Source organism: Vigna unguiculata, chromosome 5, assembly GCF_004118075.2.
Source record: "Vigna unguiculata cultivar IT97K-499-35 chromosome 5, ASM411807v1, whole genome shotgun sequence".
Classification (NCBI taxonomy): Eukaryota; Viridiplantae; Streptophyta; class Magnoliopsida; order Fabales; family Fabaceae; genus Vigna; species Vigna unguiculata.
This window is the reverse complement of record NC_040283.1, coordinates 2918187-2939711: the sequence shown is the minus strand read 5'-3', so window position 1 is coordinate 2939711 and position 21525 is coordinate 2918187. Positions and strand designations below refer to the sequence as shown.

The 21525-nt window shown below is 30.3% G+C and overlaps 3 protein-coding genes across 4 annotated transcripts; 1 reads left to right on the top strand and 2 right to left on the bottom strand.

The window, feature by feature from the left end:
• The first annotated feature begins 246 nt into the window (after positions 1-246).
• LOC114185907 (expansin-A23-like) lies at positions 247-2354 on the top strand. The gene is made up of 2 exons (XM_028073857.1): positions 247-535; positions 1563-2354. The coding sequence occupies exons 1-2, from the start codon at positions 337-339 to the stop codon at positions 2183-2185; spliced, it is 822 nt and encodes a 273-aa protein (XP_027929658.1). The 5' UTR covers positions 247-336; the 3' UTR covers positions 2186-2354.
• Positions 2355-9458: 7104 nt separating this feature from the next.
• On the bottom strand, positions 9459-12608 carry LOC114185676 (F-box protein At5g39250). 2 transcript variants are annotated; one of them, XM_028073544.1, is made up of 3 exons: positions 12439-12592; positions 12262-12304; positions 9459-10393 (listed from the first exon to the last, which is right to left on the bottom strand). In XM_028073544.1, exon 3 carries the CDS (start codon positions 10378-10380, stop codon positions 9628-9630), a length of 753 nt encoding a protein of 250 aa, XP_027929345.1. In that variant the 5' UTR covers positions 10381-10393; positions 12262-12304; positions 12439-12592; the 3' UTR covers positions 9459-9627. The 2 variants fall into 2 exon arrangements, with proteins under 2 accessions (XP_027929345.1, XP_027929344.1); XM_028073543.1 differs by lacking the exon at positions 12262-12304 and having other exon boundaries at positions 12439-12608.
• Positions 12609-16278: 3670 nt separating this feature from the next.
• LOC114183790 (beta-amyrin 28-monooxygenase-like) lies at positions 16279-18416 on the bottom strand. Its single transcript, XM_028070930.1, has 4 exons — positions 17878-18416; positions 17156-17577; positions 16871-17058; positions 16279-16786 (listed from the first exon to the last, which is right to left on the bottom strand). Exons 1-4 carry the CDS (start codon positions 18414-18416, stop codon positions 16487-16489), a joined length of 1449 nt encoding a protein of 482 aa, XP_027926731.1. The 3' UTR covers positions 16279-16486.
• Between the last annotated feature and the right edge of the window lie 3109 nt (positions 18417-21525).

Sequence of the window (21525 nt, the reverse complement as noted above, 5' to 3'; positions counted from 1 at the left end):
ACTTACATTTCAAAACAAAATTAAGAGGAATATGATTTTTTTTTTTCACAATGATTATTGATCGATTTACATTCCGGTGTCCAATATTTATAATTATCTTTAAAAGCATCATTTATGAATAATTTATTTATAGTAACAAAAACTGAGTTATTTTATATACTATAATAAAGCCACTTTGACCAGATATGAAGAATTAAACCTTATTTACCTTAAATTGTTTTTATTTCCTGCACTACCATCTAACACTTCTCTCACCTATAAATACACCTCTTTTTCGTTCATCAAACTTAAGCTCCCACTTCATCTTCTTCATCTCCTTCTTCTTCTGAAACACTCATGGTGATGGCTTTGTCTAAGAGTTTGGTTCCTTTGGTCCTTTTAATGGTTCTCTCTGTACCAGCTTTCTCACTTCACAGTAAATGGCATCATGCCCCTGCAGTTCACAATAAATGGCATCATCCCCCTGCAGTTCACAGTATATGGCATAATGCCCGTGCAACTTTCTATGGTGACATGCAAGGTGGAGAAACCATGCGTAAGTAAAACTCTTCTCTGCAACTTTATGCATAAAATCACTCTATCATTCTCATTTTCATCATTCATCATGGACTAACTCTGAGTCTGTCTACATTTCTTCTCTCTTTTTTTTTTAAAAAAATTTGATTAGATTTTTTTTCCTCTGTAAACTATTCAGTGTTCATCTATCAATGCTGAGATGGGAGATGAAGAAATGCATTGATTATTATTTAAAATCATTTATTCCTTGATTATGGAGAGTTTTGATAATTAATGCATTATTTGATATGTTACGAGTTATAAAAAGAAGGTAAGAAGAAAACAAGAGTAAAAAAAGGATACAATAATAGTTTTACTTTATCATTTTAACGTTTCCTTAATATTTATTATTAATTTATTGCAATGAAACACATGAATATTAATTAAATATTTATGATATAATTAATTATTATTTATGTCGTCTACGTTTTTATTTTATTTTATTTTATTTCATTAGTAGTTTCGATTAACATTATTAACTCAATTAAACTCTTTTTACCTTGTGATATGCCCCGCCTCTCTTTTTTTAACGGCAGGGTTTCGAATGAAATCTGTTTTCTTTATATATTTTTTTTAAACGTTAACATATATAAGATAATCTTTTTAATTATATTCTTTATTTAATTAATATAGAAAGAAAAAATTATAACGAGACATAAATATATATTAAAACAGGAAAACTAAAACAAGACATGGTAGATAACTTACCTAAAATTATAATAAAAATAGAAAAAGAGGATACAAAAGTTTATCTGCAAATTTTGTCTTTGAATGAGACAAAGAGGTAATTTCAGATTTTTCTCTTTACTATTAATTAGTATTTACAATTTTTGTCGGTACTGCATTGAATTTATATATTAATTATTTTGTTTTTATTATAGAAATATGTCTGTTCTTCCAAACAAGAAATTCCCTTTATAGTAATACATTAAAGGTGGATCCCACAAAATAAAATGACATTGTTAATTAATCTGATTACTGTTTTGAATGGACGATGATATATGCAGAGGGAGCTTGTGGTTATGGTGATCTGTTCCAGCAAGGTTACGGGCTTGAAACCGCAGCCCTAAGCACAGCACTGTTCAACAATGGCCTGAGTTGTGGTGCATGTTTTGAGATCAAGTGTGTGAACGATCCTCAATGGTGCATTCCCAATGCAGGCTCAATCAAAATAACTGCAACAAATTTCTGTCCACCCAATTACTCCCCACCGAATTTCGACCACTGGTGCAACCCTCCACAGAAACACTTCGACTTGTCCATGAAAATGTTCACCACCATTGCCGCATACAGAGCTGGGATCATCCCGGTGAAGTATCGCAGAGTGCCATGCACCAAAACTGGCGGTGTCAGGTTCCAAACTGCAGGGAACCCTTATTGGCTTCTGGTTTTGGTGTACAACGTTGGCAATGCCGGTGATGTTCATGAGGTCAGCATCAAGGGATCTGATGGTGTGTGGAAATCCATGTCTAGGGTTTGGGGACAGAATTGGTTGACCGGAGAAAACTTGGTCGGAAAATGTTTGTCCTTTAAGGTGGGTACCAGTGATGGAAAAGTGGTGGAGTTCGACGAGGTTGCACCTTCTTATTGGCAATTTGGGCAGAGCTACGAAGCCAGCAGAAATTTTTAGGTGTATTGTTCTTGGATTTGGTAACATTGCATTCTGACGTGAGAATTAGGACTGTGATGTTTCCATTGTAAAATTGTACTTTCGTATGTTTCAAAAATAAACTCTTACCAAATGCCTCATTTTTAGAGATGGCATGGCAAGCAAATAAACGTGTATCTTTTGGTATTAATCGAATCCATTTCGGTTTTAACCGATAATTTTCATATTAATTGAGTACGGACATAGATACGAGTAATACTATGATGTTTTTAATTATATATATATATATATATATATATATATATATATATTTGTTTAATTTAATATCTATAATTTATTAGGTAAGATAATATATATACTAGTTGCAAAGATATTAAATTCTTATCATAGTGGATTTTATCATATTAATATAGAAGTTTTGATATGTATAATAAATTGGATATAAAACTCAAACCATTAAGGTAATTTATTCAAATATATTAATATTTATTATTATTAATTTTTTACAAATTCTCATTTAATATTTTATATTTGATGTTTCTAGGAGTTAAAAAATTAAAAGAAAAAGACGTTCTTGTGAATGAAAATGAATACGACGATGAAGGTCATTATATTCTAGTAACTACTAAACGCTTTGACTATCATAAAATTTTTATGTCTAATTGTTTAGTATTTATATAGTTATTTGAATTTTCTCTAGTTATAATTTGATACTTTAATTTGAGATTTATACAACTATAATAATTTTCTTAGTATTTCATTGTTTCATGAAGAAAAAAGTATGTTATTCTAATGTTTAATATTTTGGTAGTATCTTGATTTCTTTGGGATGAGATTATTTAATTGATATTTGAAATAGTAAGAAAATGAATATAAGTATGGGTTTACGAGTATACTTGTTTTTCGGTGTGATGAAGATAGGACAAAAATTATTCGTCCACTAAACTTGGAGATGGAGATGAATTTTTATTGCTGAGATAAGGATGTGATCATGAAACCTGCACTACCCTCTTGTCATCCATACTATTTTAATATGTATGTTAATTAGTATTTTAAGTTAAAAATAAAAGAATAGAATAATTAAAATATTTTTATAATTGATTTGAAGTAGTTATAACATTTTTAATAGAAAACAATATAACGAAGGAACCATTAAACTAATAGTTTTTACATTGAGTCAACACTTTGTATTCTTTTATATTATTATGATTTTTGATTAATTTCTTTATTAAATTTTATATATAAAAATATAGTAGAAGTGTATATAAATATTTACAAATAGTAATACTATTCTAACTTACATGAACGCTTATTTTAATAAAATTAATTTTATAAACATGTTTGTATTTATGTATAACAATAAGATATTATAATTAATAATAAATATTTTATATTTCGTTTTTTTTAACTATTGATTTTAAAACATATATTTTCATCATAAATTCATCATAAGAGGAAGAAATTAATAGAATTAATTAAAAAATTAATGAATAATATTAATTTCAAATAAAGTAAATTTATTGTCATTCATTAATTGCAATAGAAAAATTGAGAATTAATAAAAGTAGTTTATTGCTTTTTAATGGTGCTTTAAGATATTTTGTTTTTATTTAATTGAAACTTTTACAATCAACAATAGGATTAATTATTTTTCCTTTGACATTTATATCCGTATTATTAACTAAATTTTTAATTACTTTACGTATACATTTACAGTAAATGTAAACTGTTTTACCGGAATTTTTATATAGTGTTTAACTTTGTCTATTATATCCAATGTGTGACTTTAACTCACATTTGGAATATATATATATATATATATATATATATATATATATATATATATATATATATATATATATATATATATATATATATATATATATATATATAGGTTATGGTTATAATCATTGAGAAATTGTGGTTCCATATAGTTATATGACATTAGTCTTACACATATAAAAGATAGTTGACACCACTTTAACCTAAAACCTTAAGACAATGATGTTATGAGTATTTATTCTTATATAATGTTTAACTTTGTCTATTTCATCCCATGTGAGACTTTAACTTTGTCTATTCTATCCAATGTGGGACTTTGACTCATACTTGGACTATTCCCAACATGAACAATACTATTTATACTATACTATCTAGATGGGCCTAGACTGTTGAGTCTGAAATATACACGACTATGTCGTTTTAAGTTTTGTTTAATGTACTTACTTGTCCTTAATTGTTGTGAAAAGTTCTTTTGCCTAGGTGGATCTCTACTACAACGTGAAATATTTGTTTGGCCTTTTATCTATGTCAAGATGTCCTCTATCCTTAAGTTGTTGGGACAATCTCGACCCTATATACATACATAAAATTACTTCTATATTGTAATATAAAATAAATAGAATAAAATGGACAATTTTATTAATATTTTTTGAAGTTAAATAATTTATTGCATTTCCTAGTTTATCTAAAATAAAATTAAATTATAATTAAGACTGAACAAAACATAATTTAATTACAATGTGGACAATATATACGCGTCATATGTCCATTTCTTTCTAAAGTTAAAAGTTAAACATAATCAAAGTTCAACTATATACCAATTCCAATTTTATATTATAATTTAGGAATAATATCATATTTAACCTAAAAATAATTCTTGAAATTAGAAAAATACTACTAAACATTAAAAAAAATCATATAAGGAACACATGAAGAAAAAGAAACCGGAAAAACTAAAATAATATATTACAAACTTTATATATATATATATATATATATATATATATATATATATATATATATATGTATGTATATATATATATATTCTCTCTATTTAAAAATAATTGAATTTGTTTAAAAGACATAATTGTTAAAAAGAAAAAATGAGTCATAGTTAAAATATGATTATAAAAACATATCAAATAATTTCCATACTAAAATAAAGAACACACAAATTATTAAGAATATTAAGGAAAAGATAATATATAACTATTCAAATTCTTATATTATAAAAGAATATCAAATAAAATTTAATGTTCTCAAAATAATTTCCATACTAAAATAAAAGAACACACAATTATTAAGTATAATAACTTAAGAACAAGATATTATATAACTATTCAAATTCTTATATTTTAAACATTCATTATCTATATCTATCTATCTATATATATCTATCTATCTATATATATATATATATATATATATATATATATATATATATATATATATATATATATATATATATATATAATTTTGTACGTGAAACTATAAATACTCGGATATTAGAAATACTCTATTATGAAATCAATATTTCTAAGTAGTATGAAAGAGTGATTTTTTTTTACTTAAAGGAATGGAACAGGAGAAATGAGATATAAGTAAAAAGAATAAGTATATGTTTGATTTTCTTTTTCTCTAGAAACAGCTGTATTTCATCCGTTCTCCTTCTTTAACTTGTTTAATTTTATGTTTTGATATTTATTAGAATTAAATGTTTAATTATCATTACATTGATGTACTGAATTCTGACAAATTTGTGGAAGCCATCACACCTTCTTGCCCCTATAATACTCCGTTAGTGCATGAAGAGACCCCTCTAGGCACCACACCACCAAAAAAAATTAAAGGATTCAAGTTTCCTAAATTTTTAAATCATATACAGACAAATATAATGTGGAATGAACACTTATAGTTCACCAGGGTAATGGTAATCAGTCACCTTAAATAGTGTTTAAGGTATAATTAATAATTTTTAATTTTATTATCATTATTGAAAAAATTTATATTACATAGAATTTTTTCTTATAAATTTGTTAAAAAAGTTTAAGAAAATATTTTTTCCTGTTTTTTTTTTCTAAAAATATTAATTGACAGGTAATTTCACTAGTGTAATTTGTTGGTTTTACATCGCCTTATAGGCTTCGATTATTGCAGAACCGGAGCCTATAAGGACGCAGTGACATCTTTGCAATTTTTCAAACTTGTTTGTCTCGGGTCAAAAGTCAACCGAAGCCTATAGGCGCTTTTCTACCTCGATCAAAAGGCAAGCGAAGCCTATAAGGCATCAGAGTTCCTCAAAATTTAAAAAATGTCATTGGCAGCAGAGTTTGTGGCCTTGGGTGGAATCAGACCGAGACAGTATGCACTTTAGGCCTCAGTTATTAATTGAACTAAGGCCATATATCTTATTTAGGTCCCCAAATTGTGAATTGCAACACTGTTCCTCTTCATCTCCAAATCAAACATCTACTGTTCGATTCAGAGCCGCCATAGTGTATTGCGCGTTTCGCTCATTGTAGGTGCTTTGTGGCGCGATTAGGGTTTCTATGAGCATCGAGATGATGTTTCAAGGTGCAAGTGATTTCAATGGTAGTTCGCGGTGAGGCTGAACTCGCGATGCAGGCGTTGACACGTTCGTTCTCGCGACGACGATTTCCAATATGCTCGTGTTGTAGAGGTGGTGTGTCGTGACATTTGCGTCTACAATGGAGGTCTGTTGTCGTTCGTGTTCTACTGAAAGTTGGTTGATTCCATGGTGGTTGAATGGACTGGTGCGAGGCTGCGGTGGTCGACAAATCTGTATGTGGCGGCAGCGTAAAGAAGATGGTCGCTAGGGTTCGAAAACTGCATATTGTGCTTTGGCTTCGGTTCGCACACCTGAGGTCAAAAGTCATGTCCTTTTGACCTCGCCCTGATATGCCTCAATTCTAGAACCGGGGCAAAATACCAAAAACAACTGGTGCCAAAAATCCTTACTACACTAGTGTTCCTTCGCGAGTAATTATCTTTTACAAAATTATAAGATTCGTAAGTATTTTCTACAAAATTTGTTGTGAAAAGTGTTTTATACAAAATGTTTTGCAAAAAAATTGGTAGCAATTGCTTACAATTTTTTTATAACAAAATTTGTAAGTATGTTTTACAAAAAAAAATTCAAAACAAAATTTGTAGAAAATATGAGTTTTTTTAGTAGTGTATTATTTGAAATAATTAACTTCAATAATTAAAATAGGATATTATTTAAGGTATAAATAATGATCTTTGATTTTACTACATTTATGTTGAAATCTGAAATAATTAACTCCATTAATTAAAATAATATCTGGAGATAAATTCATATCATAGATTATCTAAAGACAAATATACTATTTTTATCTTTTATTCCTACAATCGTTTTCTAAACACAAAATAAACATCTTAGAATCTATAAGGTCTTGACCAAGAAACAATAAAAAACATCTTTGTGACCCTCGAAGATTGTCCCTCAGTGAAAACTTGAAATGTGAAGGTTTAAAATATGAAAACTTGAAATGTTTGAAAGATACTATTTTTAATTTTTAGAAAAAAAAAAGAATTTTTTTGAAATTTATAGACTTTTTCAAATTCTTCTATAATGAAAATATTGCATTTTTTTATGAAAAAAAATGTCCTCTTTTTTCATATTGCCTTTTGTCATTCTTTCAAATTATTTTTTCTTATTTGTTTTAAATACACCTAAACGATGCATTTATCGAATAAATTTTGATGTGTTTCAAATAAATTATCAATTATAACTATATAACACTTATAAATATTTTTATATTTTAAATAAAATAAAATTATATTAATAATTATCGATGTCAAAATTCATACATATCACAGTTAATTATAAACTTGTTAATGTAAAACTGCATTATTAATTATTTTTTACTTGACACCGGTCAGGAAGCAAGATTTATAGTCCTCTCTATATCATTAGCATGGTTAGACATCATTAAGATCTGGATATTTCTTCCTGCATACCATATTTTCTTCTTGTACCCTATATATGTCTACGAAAATGACATAAATACCCTACATTAACAAATGATTTAAAACCCTAATGTTTCCTCTTGGTTCACGAGGGTCACACCTCCATATAAGTTATAATGTCAGAAACATTTCTTCCACCATTTCTTTGTCTAGACTTAGATCTCTTCCTAGTGTTATTCTCATTCTTAGACATTGTACCCTATTTCTTAAGAATAGAGTTCTCTCTTCCCTACATCAAGATTTGCTTGAAATAGTGATGCATTTTTGGTAATGAGAATAACAACAATGATTATCCTCATATATGATTTATCTGATTACTTTTTCATTACTTATATAGTATGAGTATGTCTATTTCATATATAAATTATTGTCCAAGGAATTTGTCATGTAGAAATTCTCAAACTCCATTCATAGTCATACTACAATCTTTTTTTTCTTCTTAACTTGCTTCAACATTTTATTACATTGAATTTTCTCTAACAACGTTTTTTTTCTTATTATTCTTTTCGATAATGAAAACGTAATTTAGATTCAACTTTTAAAGTATTCGAAAGTTATTAATATTTTAGTGGTTATGATACATCAATATTTTAATTTGAATCATATATTCGTATTCAACATGTACTTATGTTTGATATTTTAGTAATACTTATCAATCAAGTATTTAATCTATAAAATAGTAATATTTTTACGATAACAATTATTTATATTTTTTATGTTAATAATTTTAATATATATGATTTTAATTTGGGTTTACACAATAAAAATCATATATTTATCCTGTTTTAAAAAATATTTGTAAACTTTTTTAACGTACATATATAAAGTATCATATCCTATTATTTTTATATTTTTAAAATAAATATCGGTGTATCAAATACATTTTCTATTATCTTAATTTAATGATAAAACTAGAAAAGAATGTGAAATCAGCTTAAAAAAAACTTTTAAAGTCTTCGAGATGCTTCTTTAACCGTCACACTGAAAAAATCATCCATTCTGGTAAAGTTCTCGACCTTATACTTCAGCGAAGTCATAATTGAGTGCAGTCCATGTTTAACACACTAGTTTTATTTGGAATCCACGTTAAGTTCACTGGATACTAAGATGTCTTTGCAAACACCAAAGTAAAAAAGAAAGAATAAAAAAACACAGAAATTCCTCTCCCTCAAATCGAAAGTTTCTCCAAATTAACAGTAAAATATTTGCATAACAACCCTTGTCACTTAACAACCCACTACACTTAATTGCAAAACTACGTCTACACACAAAGTCTCTATTCATACAAATAGTCATACCTCTCCATGAATCACATCAAGTATCATACAATAGAAACGTAACATTTTCAAACAAGTACAAAACATACAGATAATGATGCAACCTACCATAGAAGACAACACTTCTCCAAACTACTACAGAGAGTGTTCTTCACTTCACCACAGTCAAAGATAACCCAATCTAGGTTGAACCGATAAAATAACATTATCACGTGCTAAAGTAGGGGCTTAATGAAGACATTTATTGATAACAAAGGATTGCGGAGATTTACATTGTCCAAACACTCGAGACATTAACATAAACTTTGCAATACACCCATATAAACTCACAAGTTAACATCAGATCACAATATCCAATTAATTTTGTTGTAACAGTGGGAAATCTCTCTTTTACTTCCAGTCAAGCATGTCCAATAGCCACAAGACTTCTTCCTTAGAATTTGCCACATCACAGAAATCCATCTGGATCCCAAATACATCCATAAGATCTTTTTTATCTTCCATGAATAGCAAAGATATCCACGCACGGATGCCAGTCAAAAATGGGTAGTCAGGGGCTATGTCTAGGTAATCAAAAGCCAACGCTCTATATGATGAGCGATCAATGTAATCAAACATGGATTTATTTATTATGCGAGCAAACTTATTTGAATCCTTCTTCCCAACCATGACAGAGACACTAACATTCTGATTTTGTCCACAAGGGATAGTAAACCTGGGTTCCACAGGAAAAGTCATCTTGTATTCCGAACCTTCCAGGTGATATTTGAGCATTTCACAAACCCCAGATGCAGGAATTTTAAAACCTGCTTGAAGTACAGAACCAGGCACCACTTCTGAGAAGAGTAATATGTTTTCAGCCCAAATGTCAATGAAAAAATCCAAATCATCAAATGAGATTCTTGGAGGGAGAAGAATTCTACGATGCTGACGTTTATAAAAGGTTCTGTACAAGTTGTAGTAGGTTAAAGTTGAAGGATTAGGTCGCTTGCAGATTGAAGGCCATCTCTTGGCACACAGACATTTCCAAAAGAAATCATCTCCAGCTATGTCTTTCCACAGCTTACAAACAGCCATGCAAGAAGCAAGATCAACGCCCTCCAGGAAAGGGAAAACAACCTTCAGAACTTCTTCAGATGCCATTGTTGATCATATACTGCAATAAAAAAATCAAAACGTAAATACCACTAGGATTCCAAGAAAATGGAAGTGCTGATATGAGGAATAAATTATCCAAGGCCTTTCAAGAGCAAGACTCAACATAAACACTTTACTAAGAAAACATAATTCCCACATCAAATAAAACACGTAATAATTAATGATTGACAGCACATTGAAATGCATAAAAAATTCATGTTGTTTTCCAAATAGAGTTACTATAAACAGAGAAAATTATCCATTTGATAAATTCAGAAAACTTTGAAAAGAAAAATACAGTGGCGCGAGGACCAAACCTCCACCAAAACAGTGATGTATACGCATAGTTGATACAATTCTTTCTTAATGCAATTTAAGTTGAAAATTTTGAATTTTAAGCATGCTCCATTTCATCACACTGCACCACAAGCATACTAAATATCATTCAATCAATCCATAAAAGAATACCCTCTTTCTTTCAAAATTCCAAAGGAAGAGTCTGCCATATTAGAAAGAAGAAATTATGAACTGTTTGAAGTGAATGCTGGTTCATCTAATCTACAGGGTAAGTCCCCGACTTAAAGACAAACAATGTGACGGTTTTTAAAACATTGAATATAATGAGGCAAATTGTAGGATTTTAAAACTAACTCAACAGTTTTTGACAATCTCATTTCGCCATATTGATGAAAAATCTGTATACTGGATAATTTAAGGACTCAAATAGCATTACTTCCTATCACCATAAAAGAAAAGGAAAATAAAAAGAATTGGATGCTTACTATATAAAGGTTCATGTTTTGGCTATCCCCATCCTCACAAACTTCACGTTAATGAAAGAATAAAATGAACAAGGAAATAGATACAGAATTTTTAGCTTAAGCATACAAGAGGACAAACAATAATTACACTGCTCTTGCAACATCCATCATAAAAGTCTAATAAATGACAGCTATTTAATCCTCGAAAAATAATCTGCAACCAATAATCAATGTGAAGTAAATTTAGATTAAAATTCTAAATTGATCATACAGGCAAAAAGTTTCTAAGGACTTCATTAGTCTGCAGATTTTTACAACCAAATTTGTATCTCAAAGAACTAAAACATCACATTCGTTGTCGTGAAAAACTAAAGTCAGAGAATAAAAGGATGAGTTTGGTTACTATTTCATATCTTTGAGAGACTAGCTTGTTGAACAATACAGTTAAAGGAGTAAAATGGCAACAAGTAGCATTTGAACCATCAATTTACACAGAATCTATTTTCCGCCATTTCGTATTTGGTAATGTAGCAAAGTTTACTTTCGTTGCTGATGTTTCACCTTAACACTTTAAGGATAATCAGCAGATCACACCACTAGAAACCCTAAAACTCAAATCCATCAACATACAACAACAATAACCATGCCTCAATATCTTAGTTTTACAAGAACCAAAGAAAGATAAAGCCTTTTACACTCCATATCAACAACTTCAACCAACACCATCAGTAACAAGAAATGGGCCGGGGCGGGGGGGAAGGTGCATGAACATCATGACATGATTCATGATCACGACAATGTTGCGAAAGAGAAAGACACAGAAAAAACCCAAACTGAACTAACATAAATGTGAAGAGCCCCGAATTTGTTAAGAGTGATGAAACGAAATTACTGTGCAGGAAGAAGGGAGACAATGAAGCTAAGGACAAAACTACATGAGTAGAAGTGACCAAACAGGTTGGGACATGCCTTAGTAACAAATGGAACGTGGGGAACTACTTATTTATTTTGGTTCATTCGTCATACACCAAAAAAATGAAATAAAGTTGCAATAACATCGTTTAACACCGAACATATGAAAAATAAAATAAAATAGTTGAAATTGACAAATTCGAAATAACAGTACCCTAGCACTCTACAAAGCATGCCTCCAGCGATGAGATGATGAGCTAGAAGGAAAAATGAAGAACAACCGATTGATAAAGGAAACTATTAGAATAATGCAAAATCATGCAAACGATGATGAAAAACCTAAAAATTGAACATGAAATACAGAAGCATGACACCAAGAAGAGGGAGTTGCCTGCGTCAGTTTAGAGGGATAGTGGCGCGTGACGCACCGCGAAGGAGGAGTGGTGAGGGAAGTAGATCTGATCCCGGAAGGGTAGAAGGAAGGGAAGGAAAGAGAAGAGAGGGTGGGAGGAGTGGAAAGCGAGAGCTTAGAAGAAAAAAATAAAAAACTTGGGAAAGTGTGAAAATGATAGAGGCGATGGCCCAAACCCTCCTGATCCATTCAAACTGGGCTTCACCCAAAAATTGATACGGGCTTCTTCCTGCACTCCAAATCATTTCTCCTCTACCTTCAAAACTTCTTTTATTTCTAATTTTGCCTAAAGTTAAAGTTAAATGAATGAAGAAAGAGAAAAAACAGTAAAAGAATCCGTTTCACAATTTCCAGACACGGATTTTGAGATCCAATTCGGTATTCATTTTGTGTTTTTTTTAATATTCTATTTTATTTTATTTCAGTTTTAATATTTATTTTCTTGACTTCATGGTTAAGAGAGTGATATATATATATATATATATATTATTTTTTAATTTAAAGTTGAACTTATTTTAAATTTTTATTTAATTTATTTTTTAATTAATTATATAAAAGAAAAATTGTAAAACAAATTAAATTAAAAATTATTTAAGCTGTAAATTAAAAAATTATTCATTGTATTATAACTATTTTTAATTTATTTAAAGTATATATTTTTTAAATTTTAAAAACAAAATTCGTGATTCGTTTCAGAAAAGTATGAACTGGATCTCGAAATCCGTTTCATAAAATAACATGAAAATTTATGAAACGAATTTTGAAATCCGTTTCATAATTTTTTGAAACTAATTACGAATTCCATTTCTGGAAAAAAGTTTAAAATTTGTGAAATGGAATTCGTGATCCCTTTCAGAACAATATGAAACGGATCCCAAAAGCCGTTTCATAAAAAAAAAATGGAAACTTCTGAAATGAATTTCGAGATTGGTTTCATACTTTTCTGAAACGGATCACGAATTCTGTTTCTAAACAAAAAAAAAACAAACGAATTTTGAAATTCATTTCGCTTTTTCTTGAAACGGATTTTGAAATTCATTTCGCTTTTTCTTGAAATTTGTTTCACATAACAAAAAAAAAATACAAAACTAATATTAACACTCAAAAAGCACATAGGACTTGAAGAAGAAATGGGAGAGAGAAAGAAGCTGTGAAAATAATTGGGGGTGCAGCTCAGACAAAATACGTTGTCGCAGTAAATGATATTTACTCTTCCACTCCTTTTCGCCCATTGTCAAATATAAATTAATTAAGGATAAAATGGTAAATTTGGGATAGTGAAGAATGCAAGTGAGGTGCTTCTTCCCGCACCTCCCTGTTTTTCTTCCTATACCCCCATAAAAGTAGTACTTTCCAAACTATCAATTGATAAAAATAATAGAAACCGTGTCTTCTCCAACGTGTCCCTAAACAGAGCGTGTCTGACCCTACAGAGCATGCTTGACGCAGTGTGTGTACGTCGTTCATGTGAGGCACCATTATTATGACGTGTCGGAGCTTCCTAATTTTTCAGAGAAAACACGACCGAACTAAACTCATATCATGGTTTTGAAATGGAGTGTAAAATTTGCAGCGATTTAAATAATTAACAAAATTTATTTTATTTTTTAACGGTTTAGTAACATACTACTAATAAAAATTATATTTTTGTAGTGTAATATTGTTATATTTTTGTAATATTTTAGATCTTATTTAAAACTTTTATATATTTATTTATTAGATGAAATTATTACTTTATTTTTGGAAAACACGTAATTGAATTTAAAATTAATTTATAAAAAAATTATTCTTTATTAAAAATTATGAATCTAAAAATTAAATTTAAATTATTTTTAAAAAAATGAATTTAGATTTAAAACTTTGACAAAAATATTTTGATTTAGATTTAAAACTTAATCTAAATATTCAAATTTGGATTTATATTTAATTCAACTATCTGGATTTGATTTATGAAATCCAAATTAGATTTTTGAAAATATTTTTACCGTTTTTAAAGTTTTTTAAAATACAATTCTTGTGGCGTTGATCCTTAAATTTATTAAATATTGGTTCATGATCACTGGCGGACCTATGTGGTGACAGGGAGGAGCCGTGGCTCCCCCATTTTTTATTTTTTTTTTGATTTTTTTGATTTTTTTTATATATTTTTTAAATTATATTTATATATTATTTATATTAAGTTTATATTATGAAAAATTATAATAAAAGATAAAATAAAAAAATTTAATGGAGACATTGATTTATAAAAGAGATTAGGATTTTTTTTTTTCGTCATAAGATCTTTCCACCATGTAAATTATGATGAAAGTGTGTGAAGAGAAATAAATACAAAGAGATAGATTGGGAAATAGAGGTTGAAAAACACATAAATTGAGATTGAAGTATACATTATTGCATGATCTCTCAGATCAAGGTTAATATTTTATTATGATTTTTTTAGAATGTTTATCCCAAATTAAGTTGATCCCAAATTAATAAAACTCTAATTATGATTTTAGGGATTCTTTTATGAGATTGGTATGAACCTTAGTTATAATTTTTTCCATATTATTATAATCCTTAATTGTGAAATTTAGGGATTTTGTGTTTTTTGCTGCTTATGGTAAATTTTTTTAAAAGTGTTGCTTTTTTAATTAAAGTGGTATGAGTTTTGTTATGTTTTGCATTGTGATTTGTGAATATAAATTTTATTTTTTTTAGATAGGCGAGAGATGATAAATTTATATTAGAAAGATTATGATAAAAAGTAAAAAAATTGATTCTTTTTTTTTAAGAGGTAGGTTTTATGAGAACCAAGAATTCAAGACAATAAAAAACAAATATCTAAAGTTCTTAGAGTTATAATATAATGAATTTAAAAATTCATTACAACGCGAGAAAAACGGTCTCAAATTTGACAATACCACAAAATCAAATTGATAAGGTACGAAGAGTTTATCTAAAATGGTATTCATGGTTTGGTATCATAAAATAATAGCATGATATAATAGTGAATGATAGTAATATTTTTTTTTTTTAAATTCTACTATTATGTGTGTTTATTTTAAGCAGAGAAAATGAAGAGAAAAGATGAAGAGCTTTTTTTCTAACTAAAAAAAATTATATATAACAAATCTATTTGGCTCCCCTACATTTTTTGTCCAAGTTCCGCCACTGTTCGTGATACTTTCCTTCATCAAGGTTTTTTCTATTTTATTTTAGATTTTCAGTTTTTTTTTCTTAATCGATTATTATTGTGTTTATTTTATTTCAAATCATGTCAGACACAATGCAGAAAGATCGGTGAAACTTAGGGAATTACAGTGCTATGTTGTTTTTCTTTTTTACAGGTAAGTTGTTGAAATATAAAAAAAAGGTTACACTTATACAAGCGTCACGATTTTGAAGACTAGGCTTAACATGTGAATTGCTATTGTTGAAAATAAACTATATCAGAAATAAGTTTATTCTCATTTTTAATATTTCAAAATTAATTAAAATATTGATATTTTATGTTCTAAAACATGATAGTTCAGGTTCTAAAAGAAAATTGTTAAAATTTAATAATTAAAATATTATTATTTTTTGGGTATACTGACCTGTAATAATAATGGATAGAAGAGGAGCTCATAAGATGACTCTTAGTTTTTGTTTTTTCATATGAGTTTAGCTAATCCTATTATTTCATTTTAATATATCTGTTATTGTCGATAAAAAAAAACTATAAATCGTTTTAGGATTATCTATAATTTCTATAATACTTTTTTTGTTTAACGAAAATCATTCAAACTATAAGAAGAAAAATGATAGGAAGAAAAAAATAAGTGTGTAATAGATGTGTTTATAAATTATTTTCCAACTCAAAATACGTCTTTAATTTAACTTTTTTACATTGTTTAGCATGATATTTGTGACAGTGGTGTAAAAGATTATTTGCAAGTCCCATAAACACAATGTATGTGTAATTAAGAAGAGAGACATTATTGATACTAAAGGTTGGGAGTGGTGGAAGATTGGTCGAAGAATTAATATAAAAATAGAAGTCCTTTCAAGGTTGGTGAGGATAAAGACGAACGGGAAGGCCTTTGGCAGGAACAGGCATGGGATCAATAAAAATATTCTCATCAGGAATAATGGCTTCCCATTTGAACCTTTTCACCAAGTTGTGCATGAACACCAATATTTCCATTCGAGCATACTCTTTTCCAGGGCACATTCTCGGTCCTCCTCCGAATGGCACATAAGTATAAGGAGCTGGTCCTGTTCCTTCGAATCTACTCGGATCAAACTTCTCTGGCTCTGCGAAGCACTCTGGATTCCTGTGTGTTGAGCTTGCACTCCAATACAACTGCATCACCAACAAAACACTCTAAATCAAATCTTTCTATTTATATATAGGACCATATGCATTCAGCTAAATTAATTGTAATACCTTCCACCCTTTTGGAATTGAGAATCCATTGAACACAAAGTCATCCATGGCTTCCCTGAAAGCCCCCTGGAGTGGAGGGGCAAGCCTCATTACTTCACAAGCAACGTTCCACGAATATTTCATCTTCTGGATGTCCTCCCAATTCAACAATTCTCCCGGAGCTTTCGACTTTGCAATCTCCATTTGTTCTGACCAAAATCATCATACAAGAGTTTAATAATAATAGCTTATGGTTATTAACCATGTAATAAGAAGACGAAGTAATTAAGAGAATCATATATATACCTCGATAGACATTTTCATAAATATTGGGAGGGAGATCGGCAAGGTATTTGACGACAAAGGTGCATGCAGAACTTGCAGTGTCGTGGCCTCCTATCAACAGGCCAAGGATCTTGTCAGCAATAAGGTTTTCAGTCATATATTGTCCATTCTCATCGCATGATGATAACATGTGAGACAAAATGTCTTGAGTTTGTGACGCTGTTCCATTAGCCAGCTCCTCTCTCCTCTCTCTCATAATCTTCAACAGCTTCTCCTTAATGAACTTGGAGGCCTTGATGGCTCTGTTGAACGGAGTTCCTGGCAAGTCAATGGGCACTGACATGATTCCTGGGGCTATTTTATTGAAAGACTCCAACAATTTTTCCACTTGCATCGGATCATCAACGCTGATAAACAAACGGCAAGCCACCCAGAAGGTATACCTGGTGAAAAAAACAACGTCAAATATCAAACGATCTAGGATCCGATCCGAGGTTCCGTTTTTACTATATTGTTTTAAATACTAGGTTTGCAGTCAACTTCAGTTGCAATTCTTTGTTGTTAATTAATTACACTAAAACCTTATTCCATTTTGTCTTGTTTTCTAAGTTTGAATTATATAAAACTTGTCACATGCAAGTAAGGAAAAACCATCCTATACGCTAACAAGTTGACTTAAAATGGGACTAGCCAATATTCCATTAGTGTCTCAGGTGAAAAACATGTTAACAGTGAATAAGCACCTCTTGGCCAAGGGGAACACGGTGACAGAGGTGTTGTTTTCCCATTCTAAAGCAAAGTGTCTTTGAGCAACGGTGTCCATGATGCCAATGTAACGTTGGAGAGCTTGGGCGCTGAGAAACTGAGGAAGCATGTGTCTCAGCTTCTTGGCTTCAACCTTAGAGTTTGTTTCAAGCGAGGATGGGAATATCTTGTTCACATTGTCTGGCCACCAAGACATGACGAGTTTGTTTTCGTTAGAGAACAAGAACTTGTTGCATGCAGCTCCACATACCATCACTGTTCTCTCTCCAAAGAGAGAGGTCTTGAACACTTTGGAAGAGTACTTTGCCATGCGTTCGTATATGAACTTCTCTGGATGCCCTTTCCACCCCAATGACAGAAACTCGATGCTCTCGCCGATCACCGGAAAACCCATGTTTCCCGGTGGCAGGTTAGCAATGGAGGACCGAGCAGCATTGTGCCGGTAGAAAAGGAAGAAAAAGGAGAGAGAGATGAGGGACACAAACAGCAGCAGAAGGGAGAGATATAACTGCTCCATGGTTTTCCTCTTTTGAGGTTTGTGTTGCTGTGGTGTTTGGTTTATCAGTGCCTTAAATTTATAAGTGCTACCACGATGTTGGGTTGGGCAGTTTCGTGCACGGTCGAGAATTATGTAGGTGGTGATATTTTATTGGCACTAGGAAGTTAAATATATATGCTTAAGATTCATTACCAGCGAGTGTAGATATTCTTGTTAGAATTAAAGATAAAATAAAAACCAAAAATAAAATAAAAACCAATTTGATGGACGTTGATTTATAAAAGGAATTGGGGTTCTGTCTCTGGCTATAAGGTTCTTTTCACAGAAATCCATCAAGAACGTGTGAGAAGAGAAAGAAAGGCAAAGAGATAGATTGAGAGAGTAGTCGAAGAGCACACAAGATTATAAAGTGAAGAACGCATATTCACAGGATTTCTCATAGATCAAGTTTAGTGCTCTATTATGATTTATCGTGCGAGAATTATAAATCTTAAAGATCGTTTGACATGTGGTATTAGAGCAAGGTTGTAGAATTTATGATTTAAGGTTGTAGGATTTATGATTCTCCTATTATGTGATGTTATGTTTGTCCCTAATATTATAAATCCTAATTAAAGATTTAGGAGTTTTATTTGTTTTATGCTGCGTTGATGTAAATTATAACCGTTTCTCTTTTGATTGGAACAAGTCGCGTGTTAAGACATTGTCACTGTTTGTGGTGAAAACTTTTCTGTTATGTGCGTAGTTGAATCTGGCAAAGAGTTTCATCTTTTTCCATGATTTGAATAGCACATATAATTAATGGAATGATATACAATTAATAGAGTGATGTGAACCATTAATGTCATTGATGAATATTAATGTCATTGATATATAAACTGATGCAGCATGAATTGTGTGTTATGATTGCAATAAATGATATTATTAATTGAATGAAAATCATTCTCAACCGACGCACGAACGTGAATGGGTTGTGTTTGTTTCTTTTTTTCTCAAAATCGAATAATTGATGTTTATTAGAATTTTTTTATTAGTTTACGTCACCAATAAATTAATATTAATTATTTTATTTATATAAATAATTAATAATTTTATTTTAATTTGTAATAATATTTATGTTTGTTATTGTTATAGCAATTAAATGTGTATTTATTTATTTGAAATTAAGTATGATAAATTTTGTTAGTCACCAAAGTGACCAAAATTTTAAAGTTTATATGATTTCAAATTATTAATGTTTTTATTTTAATTACCCATAGTATGGATGCTAAATTATGAATAATTAAATTTGTGGATTAATTGAAATTCATTAATTATAAGACATTTAAAGATCGCCCAAAGGTTGATTAATTGTTCTCATAATTAATGAACATGATTATAGGTGATTTTAGTTGATGCATATTTTAATTATCAATAATGTTATAATATGATTAGCATCATTAGGTTTATGTTTGTATATTATTGGATCTCCCAAAGGAGAACATTAGTATGCATAGAATGATTGTTTATATCTGAATCTGTTTTTACGTTTAGTCTTATGCTCAAAGCATTGATGTTATGCATGTGTTAATTGCAGTCTCTATTCCGGTATCTTTACACTCGCATGCTTCGTCTGTTCCAGTCTTTAATGGGTTGAATTTTCCTGACTGGAGTGAGCAAGTCCAATTTCACTTAGGTGTGTTGGATCTTGATCTAGCTTTTCAAGTTGAAAAGCCGGCTGCTATCACGGATGCTAGTAGCAATGAAGAGAAAGCCAATTACAAAGCTTGTGCAAGATCAAACAGACTTAGCTTAATGTTTATGAGAATGAACATAGCAAGCAATATAAAGTCAGCTCTTTCCAAAATTGATGACGCAAAAGAATTTATGAAATTTGTGGAAGAGCGCTCCCAAACTGCTGATAAGTCTCTCGCTGGGACACTGATGAGTACGTTGACCACTATGAAGTTTGACGGTTCGCGTACTATGCATGAGCATGTGATCGAGATGACAAATATCGCAGCAAGACTTAAGTCTTTAGAATGGCAGTGGATGAAGGTTTTCTCGTGCAGTTCATTCTGAACTCATTATCGTTTGAGTATGGTCCGTTCCAGATGAACTACAACACCATGAAAGACAAGTGGAATGTGCATGAATTGCACAGTATGCTAGTTCAGGAGGAGACCCGACTGAAGAACTTAGGAAGCCACTCTATTCAATATGTGAAGAATCAAGGAGCTGTTGGAAAGAAAGTTGCTAAGAAACATGGAAAGGGTAAAGGACCATTGAAGATTGACGAGTCCTCAACCAAAATCCAGAAGAAAAATGACAAATGTCATTTCTACGGGAAGTCTGGACATTTTGAGAAGGACCACATAAAGCTTGGTTCGAAAAGAAAGGTGAGCATAATGCTTACGTATGTTTTGAATCAAACTTAACTGAAGTTCCCCATAATACGTGGTGGATTGATTCTGGATGTACGACTCATGTTTCTAATATGATGCAGGATTTCTTATAACCCGAACCATAAACCCAAATGAGAAGTTTGTCTTCATGGGCAATAAAGAGAAAGTTCTAGTGGAAGCGGTCGGGACTTATCGTCTAATCCTCGATATTGGATATCACTTAGACCTAATGGATACTTTTTATGTACCTAGTATCACTAGAAATTTAATTTCTTTGTCTAAGATTGATGTTGCTGGATACTCTTTTAAGTTTGGGAATGGTTGTTTCAGTTTGTTTAAGCGTACTTTTATGATTGGATCTGGTACACTTTATGATGGTTTATATAAATTGAATTTGGATAATTTATATGCTAAAACTCTTATGACTTTGCATCACAATGTTGGCACTAAACGTAGTTTAGTGGATGAATGATCTACTTACTTGTGGCATAAACGTTTGGGACATATTTTCAAAGAGAGAATGCAAAGATTAGTAAAGAATGAAATCCTTCCGGATTTAGATTTTACTGATCTGAATGTGTGTGTGGATTGTATTAAAGGTAAACAAACTAAACACACAAAGAAAGGAGCCACAAGAAGCACTCAGCTTCTTGAAATCATACACACCATATATGTAGTCCATTTGATGTAAATTCTTTTAATAAAGAGAAGTACTTCATCACCTTTATTGATGATTTTTCGCG